Source organism: Mytilus galloprovincialis, unplaced genomic scaffold (genome assembly GCF_965363235.1).
Source record: "Mytilus galloprovincialis unplaced genomic scaffold, xbMytGall1.hap1.1 HAP1_SCAFFOLD_105, whole genome shotgun sequence".
Lineage (NCBI taxonomy): Eukaryota > Metazoa > Mollusca > Bivalvia > Mytilida > Mytilidae > Mytilus > Mytilus galloprovincialis.
Genome location: NW_027468042.1, coordinates 37,565 through 48,408, shown reverse-complemented (window position 1 = coordinate 48,408; position 10,844 = coordinate 37,565). Strand labels below are relative to the sequence as shown.

At 43.7% G+C, this 10,844-nt stretch overlaps 1 protein-coding gene across 1 annotated transcript; it reads right to left on the bottom strand.

The window, feature by feature from the left end:
- Window positions 1-630: 630 nt before the first annotated feature.
- On the bottom strand, window positions 631-10,046 carry LOC143060273 (uncharacterized; the record flags this gene model as incomplete). The annotated part of the gene is made up of 2 exons (XM_076233587.1): window positions 9,840-10,046; window positions 631-1,511 (listed from the first exon to the last, which is right to left on the bottom strand). Coding segments are annotated over exons 1-2 (1,015 nt in total), but the record flags the coding sequence as incomplete, so codon positions are not given.
- Between the last annotated feature and the right edge of the window lie 798 nt (window positions 10,047-10,844).

Sequence of the window (10,844 nt, the reverse complement as noted above, 5' to 3'; positions counted from 1 at the left end):
TTACCGTGAGTTCTGCCATGGCTGGCAGCAACTCCATCCTCACGGATCTGGTTAACTCGGCTCCCAGGTAGGTCAGCCCGACCTCCTGGTCTTCCAGATCGAACAGTTCCCTGGCCTGAGCCACAGCGCTGGCAACAGATGTTACTGCCACTAACTTTCTAGTGTTGTGAAACACTAGAACCACCAAGGATTCGTCTGGCTTGGTGGCCACGGCTGCTGGCTCCTCCACTGGTGGCGTGACCCTCTTTTCCTCCTCCTTCTGGGGTACCGACTGCACTGTCTGTGTCACTGGTGGGGCATCCACAGAGCTAGAGCTTGCCTGAACAGTAGTCTCCGGCACTGACACACTGGTTGTGGACTGAGCCACGACGGGCTCTGCCACCTGGCAGAATCTGGCATTGGCCTGACATAGAAGGTCATATGTCGGACCGTTAACTCCCTGGTACTCATCAAGAGCGACGCAGGCTCTGTGTGCTGGGCTTAGGTACCGAAGCACACCTAGGATCACCCTCCAATATAAAATCACTACCGGGCTGGTGATGGGATGCAGGGAATACACACTGCGTTTCTGCCAGTTCATCTCCAGACAAACGGCTCTCAATGGTGGCATGTCCACTCCTTGGATCTTACAGCCGCTTGGGATGGCTGCTCTCTCCTGCAACCAGGAGACAAACTCCGAAGAGGTTACGTCTTCTCGGCCAGTGAGCCACCTGGCCAACAGGATTACCATATGGCCCCTGAACTGGTGGAAGCCTTGATTGGACATCACTTCCCTGTTGAAGTTGGACTCAAACATTGGGGACACATGATCCCCCAATGCGTGCTCCCGCAAGTGCCTCGTCATTACTGGGCATCCAGGGACTGGACAAGCGACGTCCCTGACACTCACCCTCCAGGTCCTCTCCCTGTAACCACTTATGGGGCCTGTCCAAACTTGTGCCTCCCTGCCCCTCCATGCGTCCGGTATTTCTCTCTTGAAAGCCATGGGGTCCGTGCTGGCAGGCACTGAAGCAGACTGCTCCCTACTGTGTGTTGTAGGCACTTCCCCCTGCACCTCTGGCTCTTCTGTCTCCTCTGGAGTGTTAAGAGTCTCTTCTGAGATGACAAGTGTCTGCAGGCTATCAACCAGAACAGGTACCTCCTGTTCTCCTGAGACACTTACCTTGGCTGCTACTGGAGCTGACTGCTCCACAGCCTCGACCACCAGTTCCCGTGGCACCTCATCCTGTGTCTCCTCTGGAGTACCCTGTACTCGAACAGGTACCTCCTGTCCCCCTGACACACTTACTTCTGGTATTGCTGGTACCTCCAGCAATACTGTAGGCTTTACCTCAACAGGTCCATCCTGGGCAGGTTCCTCCCTCCTGTCCCTTCTCCTGTTGGTGGCCGTGTCCAGTAACCTCAAATCAAAGGGCTGGATGCCCACTCCCGGCTGGGAGTCACCATCACCACTTCTCTCCTCCTCACTACCCACGCTGGAGCATGATCTGAATGACTCAGAATCCGACATTCTAAAAAATATGAAAAAAAATAAACAAACATTAGTTAAACTGACAATTTACGTATCTAATACACAATAATTAAACTGACTATTTACACAATATGGTTACCTACTCATTTTCTCCCCCTCTTTTATCTTTTGAGGGTGGAGTAGGACGGACAAGTTGGCAGTTTGGGCAAATGTAGGGATCTATCTCATTGGCCTCTTGGATTGACATACCTATGCAGGTTAAATGGAACCATTCCCTACAGTTATCACATTGGACCATTGTCTCACCCGTGTCTGGGCCCCGACACACACAGTACTGAGGGGTAGTAGGCTTGGTTTTATTGCCTGCCAAGACGTCAATACCTTGTTTAAATTTGTCCCTACAAGTCTCCAACCAAGCAGGAATTTTCCTATCCCCACATGGCTTGAGTCGGTCATGATTAGTGTTAAAAACCACTCTTTGGAGTTTCACCTTGTACACGTACCCGGTAACCTTACTAATTACAATGCCTGGCCCTTTCCATGGTGACCCTAATTTTTTACATTTACCCTTAATTTGGGCAGTGTCTAAAACATACACAAGATCCCCCGGCTGGTACGATTTTTCTAAGACCCTAAGGTCATAGTCTCTCTTCATTCTCTCCTGGGAGGTCTTGAGCTTATCCCGAGCAATGGTATGCGCACTTTTAATAGCTTTTTCAAGGTCTATGATATAGCTATCAGCACCCTCATACTTCCTTTCGCTCTGACTGCCAAACATAAGGTCTGCTGGCTGATTGGTTTCCCTGCCCAGCATTAGCTTGTTTGGTGTATACCCTGTACTCCTGTTGACACTAGATCTCATGGCTCCCCCTAGTTGAGCAATATGTTGATCCCAGTTTTCTTGTTGTGAATCAACAAAGCATCTGACTGCATCCATGAGACTGCGGTTCTGTCTCTCAACCTGTCCATTTGACTGAGGACGATATGGGGTCGTTCTCGCCTTATGAATTTGCAGCAAATCACATACTGCTTTAAAGAGTGCGCTCTCAAAGTTACGTCCCTGATCTGAGAATAGCTGGAATGGATAGCCAAATCTTGTAAAAAACTCATTAATAGCTGCCTGAGCAGTTACTTCAGCCGTTTGTGACGGTAGTGGTATACATTCCGTCCACTTGGTGAATTGGTCTGTCATCATTAAAATATGTTCATTGTTTTGTTTCGTCTTTGGCAAAGGGCCCATAAAATCTATGTGGACTCTTTCCATAGGGTACCCAGCATGGTACTTGGTCAGAGGACATTTACTATGTCTGCTCGCTTTCTTGTTCTTGTTACAAGTATCACAACTAAGTACAAACAAGTTAATGTCTTTGGTCATGTTATACCAGTGATATTTGTCCTTTATCTTGGACATGGTCCTTGATACACCTTGATGTCCTGCACTAGGCAGTTCATGACAGAGCTCCATTACTGTTTGTCTTAAAGAAGTGGGTACAACAAGTCTTGTATTGGCTCCCTCTGTTTTGGGTTGACTCTTTAAAATACCATTGTCGTCTAAGAAAAATCTTTCTTTATTAATCCAGTGACTCTTGGCTGCTGGTGGTGCCAGGAACAAATCATTGGAGAGTGGTTCACAGCCATCTTTTAAATACGGGAGGATAAACATCAAGTCTAGATCACTCTCTTGGCCTGTTTTTATATCCTCTTCACTGAAACCTGAGATAGTTATGCCCTCTTCTTGTGCGATTGCTGCCACGACACAATCAGAATAGTCGTCTATTACAATTCTTGCCGTTGATGGAGTACATATCAATTCCATACCTGTACTGAATGGTGGTAAATCACATTCCTCAGACGACTGGCTTGCTTTTGGCTCAATTGAGTTTAAGCTGCTAGTGTGACAGCAGTCTTCCTTAACTGCAGATTCAACTGGTACTGCAGGTTGTTCCAAGGTTGAAACCTTTTCTGGAGTTTCAAATAACATCATCATTGCTGTTGCTACTCTTTTAAGTAATCTTGGCTTTTGCTTCCTTTTTCTAGCCAGTGGGACTGCTTCATCTACATCACATAAAAACTGTGCCCAACTTTGATGTGCTCGCTGGCAGTAATTACAGCCCTTGCAAGGTAAACTTGCCAGTATGGTGTCTGCAGTATAATGTGGACATTCTTTTAACCTATCCGGGAGACGAGACAAGACATCTGCATCAATGTGTTGTTTACCTGGCCTATGCTTTATGACCAGGTCATATTGGCTGAGCTCTTCCAACCATCTAGCTAATTGCCCCTGGGGCTCTTTGAAATTGACAAGCCATGTCAAACTACTATGGTCTGTCCTCACTGTGAATTGTCTTCCCAGAAGGTAGTGTCTGAACTGTCTAGTAAATCTAATTACCGCCAACAACTCCTTTCTAGTTGTGCAATAACGTTTTTGTTCGGCTGTAAGTACAAAGCTACCATATGCTATGGTCCGTTCCTCTCCATCTTGAACCTGAATAAGTTCTGCGCCTATTGCATTTTGGGAGGCGTCCGTATCCAGGATGAAATAATCCTTGTTGTTAGGCAAAGTAAGTACTGGTGCAGATAGCAAGTTGTCTTTTAACGTCTGAAATGCAAGTTGACGTTCATGGTTCCATGAAAACAAATTTTTTCCTGTCACTTCATACAGTGGAGCAGATATTTTTGCATAGTCCTTAATAAATGAACGGTGGTAGTTCACAAATCCCAGGAATTGTTCAACTTCCTTGGTGCAAGTAGGCACCACCCAACCACTAACTGGTTGCAAATGTTGCTGGCCTATTTGGAGGCCCTGGTTACTGACACTCCTGCCTAAAAATTCTACACTTGTTCTGAACAGAGCACACTTTTTAGGCTTTAATCTAAGTCCATACTCTCGAAATCTAGCAAATACATTTTGTAGGTTAGTGAGATGTTCATCAAAAGATGGTCCTAAAACCAGTATGTCATCAAGGAAGGCCAAAACAGTTTTCCACGTTAAACCTCTGAGGACAAGGTTCATCACTCTGGCATAAGTACCTGGTGCGTTGCAAAGTCCAAAAGCCATCTTGACGCACTCAAACAATCCATATTTGGTGACAAATGCGGTCTTCTTACGGTCCTCTGGCTTGATCTTTATTTGCCAATATGCGCTATTAGCGTCCAGTTTGGAATACCATATGTTTCCAGCCAAAGTATCCAGACATTCGTCTATCAGGGGCAACGGAAATAAATCACGTGATGTGACTGAGTTGAGCCTTCTGAAGTCTATGCACCAGCGTACCCCGCCATCTTTCTTCCTGATAAGCACTGGTGCTGAAGCCCATTCTGAGGTTGAAGGTTGTATAACTCCAGCATCTAACATTTTCTTGAGGTGTGCCTCCTCCTCCTGAACAAAACAAGCTGGTGTTCTCCGCATACGGAGCTGAATAGGCCTGGCATCACCAGTATCAATTTCATGTTCTACATGACTAAAATTACCAAGGTCAAACTCTGTCCTTGCAAAAACATCACTGTATGTGTAAAGCAACGTTCTCAGTTTTGATTTCTGATCTGTTGTCAAATCCTGACTGGATGTAATAAAGAGTTCTTGGAGATGATCTGGGAGATCCTCTTGTTTAGGTGGTGTACCCTTTTGACTGGTACCCTGTTTACTGGTTGAACAAGTACCAACACTTAGCTCTTGAGGGTCATCCATAGATTCAATTATGGTCACAGCATGTGCCTCAGCTACTTCTATTCCACCCTGGAGTCGGACAGGGTTGTCCGTCACATTCATAAAACAAACAACTGGACTTTGTCCTTTAGCACAAACTGATCTGGGAATCAAGAGTGTAGTCTTCGAGTTTGGTTCTATCACAAAATCATTATCCTGTAGTGGTACTGTACAATTCATTCGCATTACTGAATTAGGTGGGACTACTACCGAGTTTGGTATCGTAATTCTGCTGACTGAGGGTTGAGCAGATGGTGTCTCTCCTCCTAAGACTAGCTTAACTGTCTTGTCGTTGATAGACATGTATCCTTGACCAATGTTGAGTATAACATTATTACTAGCTAGGAAGTCATGGCCCAGTAGCATCTCACAGTCAATTGGAGCGATATATAAGTTGTGATTGAAAAGTAGGTCCTGTATACTAAACAGAGTAGGATTAGTAATTCTGCAGGTCATCTGCATTTCTCGGCCTGCTCCATGCATAAGTGTCTCTCTAATGACATAAGGTTTTTCTTTCAGAGAATCAAAAACTTTGTCCTGCATTATGGTAACCTCTGAGCCCGTATCAATCAATGCAGTTACTAGCTTGTCCTGGATTTTTACCTGTACTCTCAACAGTTGAGCAGTCCCAATTGTTCCTACCACTGTAAACCCATTAGATGGTCCCTCTGTAGCTTGGTCCTCTGGCAATTTCATTGTAACTGATTTGCGTTCTGTTTGCTTGTTCTGAGTTGGCGGTTTGCTGCCAGGTGAGTTATTTAACTTTGGGCAATCTCTTTTGAAATGTCCTAGTTCATGACAATAAAAACATGCCCCGTCTGGGGTTTGTGACCTGCGGTTACCAGCACGATTATTATAAACACCTCTTCTACCTTGACCACGTCCACGTGAGGTATTATCTGATCTATAGTCCCGACTGGGCGAAGTACCACTAGATCTGTTTGAATGTCGCATTTCCTCTGTAAGTGTAGCCATTGAGGACAGTAGGCTTTGCATCTGTTGCATGCTCTGTTGTTGCTCTTCTCGTTGTTGACGAAGCTGTTGCTCCATTTGAGATACTCGTGTGTCTATGTTTGGTTTAGATGAGCCTACCCCGTGCACTGATGGTGTGTCACTAACTTGTGCTGTTGGTGTTGGAGCTGACGCCTGTTTGACTTCATGTGTTTTTCCTTGAGCAATATGAGCTTGCACAGCCTTTCTTGAATGCTGATACCACTTAATTATATCAATTGCATTTTCAACCGATACTGGTTTAAATCCACATGCGTGTTGTCCAGCCTCTGGGTCGTTGCAACCTTGACAAAATTTCATTACTGCTTGTTTTGTCATGTACTCTTCAGAAAGGTCTTTGAAGGATTGTGTTGCCAGAGATAATACACGATCCGCCCAATCCGCCAGGGATTCCTCTGTCTTTTGGGTAATAGTCTGAAACTGTATCTGTGAAGTTTCTTGTGGTTCTTGAAAACCAAAGCGTTTCACCATTTTAGTCACTACTGTACTAAAAGCAATGTCTTTGTTGGATTCCAGTAGCACTGTATAAAAATCACTAGCTTTGTCCTCCAAGCACCAACAAAGCTGTTCTCGTTTTTGTTTGTCCGTCCAACCGGCAGCCTCAGCGTACCCGGTGAACTTTGTGTAAAATGCCTTCCAGTTGCCTTTCCCTGTGTACTTAAGGTTCTTGGGCACCGAAAAGAAAAATTTCTTGTCCTGTTTCATTGGAGCTGGCTTCGCTCTATGACGGTTGCTTGAGGAATGGTGACCATCCGTTTCCGACTGACCATGTCTGTCTGACCTCCTTTTGTCATGCTTCTTGCCTGAATTCTTTCGGTGTGGCGATGAGTGTTCACTAGCCTCCTCCTCCACTGGTGAAACATGTCTGCTTGATATACTGAGTCTAGAGTGTGTTTTGTTGCTTCTACTCTTATGACGACTCCGACGATACACTACCCCTGATGTAGAACTAGATGAATCAGAATCACTATTTGAGCAGCTCGTAATACTAGACATACTGCGTTGATCCTGAAACTGAGTGTGTGGACGGTTATTGTACAGCTGTTGTTGTGGGTACACTGGCAAGTGTGGAGCTGTGTCATAATACCCTGATTGAGTCATTCCTTGTACAAGATTTGGTGCTGTTGAAGGCTGATAGGGCCTCCCTTGCTGATATGGTATATTTCCAAATGGCTGTTGAGTCTGATGTATAGGTGCAGTAACATTTTGGAGATGTTGCACCGGTTGTTGCCTGTAAACTTCCTGTTGGTTATGTATGGCCTGAGGCGGTTGCCCCTGCTGACCCATTGTGTTGTTGAGTGGTTGTTGAAAACCTGACTGGTTGATGTTAGGTTGGTATAGACCTGTTCTGTTAAATTGTTGTGTCGGTGGAACATGGCTGTTGATATGTGGTATATTAACTGGATGGCTGATCGGTGGTTGATGTTGTTGATTATCAATCACTCTGTTTTGTTGTCCGGTTGTACCGACAGGAAAGGTATAGTTTTGTTGTCTAGTTGACTGTAGTTGACCTGTTGACCTGGGACAGGGTGGTTGATTGGCCCTGTTGGCGGTCGGTGGAAGTTGTTGATAAGGTTCCCTTTCCCTGACGGGTGGAGTAGACCTAAGTGCAGGTAAAGGGTTTGACCTGTTGATGTTGGGTTGAGGTGGTTGTTGACCTGTAGCCCTGTGGTTGATTGGTTGGTTGGCAACAGTCGGAGGTGACCTGTTGAAACCTTGTTGAGTAGGCAATTGTCCGGTAAGCACGGATGTGCCGTGTGATTGATGTGGTACGTTGCTAATGGTATGCCGGGTTGATTGTTGAATTGATTGTTGAATTGGTTGTGTGTTGGTGACTGTATGACCACCAAGTAGATGAATGGCTCTAGTATTGGATCGTGGGTAGTTGTCATTATGTTCAACAGGGAGTTGAACAGCTTGCTGTCTTTGTTGGTTGGGGTTGATGACCTGTTCAACAGGTAGTTGAACAGCCTGTTGACGTTGGTTGATACGTTCAACAGGTAGTTGAACAACTGGTTGAGGTTGTTGGTTGAAGTTGACTGTATGTTCAACAGGCAGTTGAACAACTGGTTGAAGTTGTTGGTTGAAGTTGACTGTATGTTCAACAGGCAGTTGAACTGTTGGTTGTGGCGGTTGAATATAGTTGACAGAATTTTCGAACAACCTACTGCGCTGATTGATTGGTTCCCTAGTCTGGCTCTGTTGGAACCTGTCGTTGAGGTGGGTGTTCTCTAAATGTTGCTCTTTCATATCGGTTGACGACTCGTGCTCTGTACAATGTTCACCCACTAACCTTGGTTGTTGATTCAGCTGAACCTCTATCATAGTGGTGCTATCATGCTGAATACTCATAGACCGATCTGGACTTGGCAAATCTGGCTTATCTGACGGTTCATATTCTACATAATGTGGTCCGTATGCTGGGTCAATTACTTCTGGTTGTAAAGTTCGGCTGGGAAGTAACGATTCCTCACTACAGGACAGATTATCGTCAAAAATTCTGCAACGGTCCATCTCTTGGGTTGGATATTCATTTTCCTCAATGCATGAGGGCATGGACCTCATTGACGTGCGATCGACCTGCGAATTCCACACTGTATCCATGGCAATCTCCGAGTCAGAAAAAACCGGTTGATTTAAATAAGGTTTTTGATAAATTTCACCCCCCTGGACAGGTGCCTGTGTGGAACCGTGTTGGTCTATCCACCTCTGTGTATCGGTGTTAAATTCTTGCAAATGAGCAATTTCCCGTCTAATAGTACCCGGGGTGAAGGGTGTGGACACAAAATTTGCTGCCCCTCCCTCGTGTGATTTTACATGTGTATCTGTCTCATAGTCTTGTGACTCATGTGGCTGACCTTGATACCTGACATCAACATTGTCCATGTCATTGAATTCACAAGGAGAAAAATCAATCATATCGGACACAAGGGACATTTTATTTTTCATATATGGTATTTGGGCCAATATTTCTGGTGTAATTGTTATGCCATTATTTCTCATTACTATAATTCTACGAGCAGTAGCCGTACCAATGCCAGGTACATGTAGGAGAACAGACTCCGGACTGGAGTTTATTTTGATTTTAAACCCACTCATTGTGCTGAATATTAACCTATATTCAGTGATACTTTCACTATAAATAAATGACAAAACAATAACAAAATAATAAACAAGTCTTTATTGATTTAAATCCCGTTTACAAATAGCAAAGATGTGTATTGCATATGTAAACAAATCACGGAAATCACTTCCGGTATTGATCTCAAGTATCGCTGTTACCTGGTAACACGAAATCACGCGAGACTCAATCTGAAAAAATCAATGACTTGAACAAAGTTTGAAAACTTTCACAGACAGTGAAAAACTTATCATACAACGCTTGGTACCGCTTCTAAAGCTCTTCTTTTAAGCCTAATCCCAATTGCAAAGTCTTAGAATAGCCAAATTAATTCTGCCAATCACGCTTGATTGCACCTGGTCAGAATCCCCTGACCAAAATGGCAAACTAGGTCACACCATGTGTGTTCGAACCACCCGCACTACCAATAATGTGGTGTTCGTCTTGGGGAAAGACTATTTCCCTTGAAAGGACCCGACCTGGACTGTATACATATAAGAAGGACTTAGGCTTAAGTACTGTGTAATTACCTATTACTCGGGCGTTGTAAACTGTATCTTCGTATGCGTCTAGCTTGTAGTTGACCATTGGCTGAAGAGGGCGCTGCAGGCGTGCGCAGGCTCTGACATCCGCTGTATCCAACCAGAGGCCCATTGGTGTCCATCGTCTACTCCTGGCAGGGAGAATGGTATCAGTTGTCTACTCCTAATAGGGAGAACCCGGGCTTAGGGTAAAGATACAACAGATCCATGTCCATGATCAATGATTATTCTGATAGACATGTATTAAAATATTCATTTCTACTCACCAATTGCAATTTCCAGCTCAGCTTATATTGTACTATAGTTTCCTTCTACCATGTCAACGATTTTGTGTAAAATAAGTTAGCTATTAGAAGCGCTGACACTGCCGACACACATGTGTGCGACATGAATGCAACAAAAATAAAGAGGGTACGGTAACGTTAAATCGTTTACGGGCGAAGAATTATTTTCCGTTTTTAATTAAACTTTTCAGATTTGATTAATTATCGTCGAAAAATGTCCCTAATGGATAGTCATTCAAATTAAACCAGCTTTATTATGCTGTATGCATGTAATATATATGTAACCTGGTCTTTAAATGTACTTTAAGTACAGTGTCTGACGTATTTATAAACATTTTCTTGATTATTTATCCTATTTCAAATATTAATTTGAATGAATTTATAAGCCTTTTTCTGCTATAATATTCAAACTTTATTTTTTAACGAAGGCTTCTGGTATGTAGTTTTTTTTACAAAAGGCCCTCGAATTATAGACACATTAAAAAATAAAGATGGAAAGTCAAACGCATGAGTCTGGCAAAAATAAAGTTAACGGACAATGTCATGACAATAAACGGAAAACGATAAAAGACAGAGTTATATCTATATATTTTTTTCCCTGCCTCAAATTTACTCAAATGCAATTTATATAGGTAACATAAAAAGATAAATGATAATGCATTCATTTACAATATTTAAAAATAGTTACATCTTAAATTTAATTTAACAT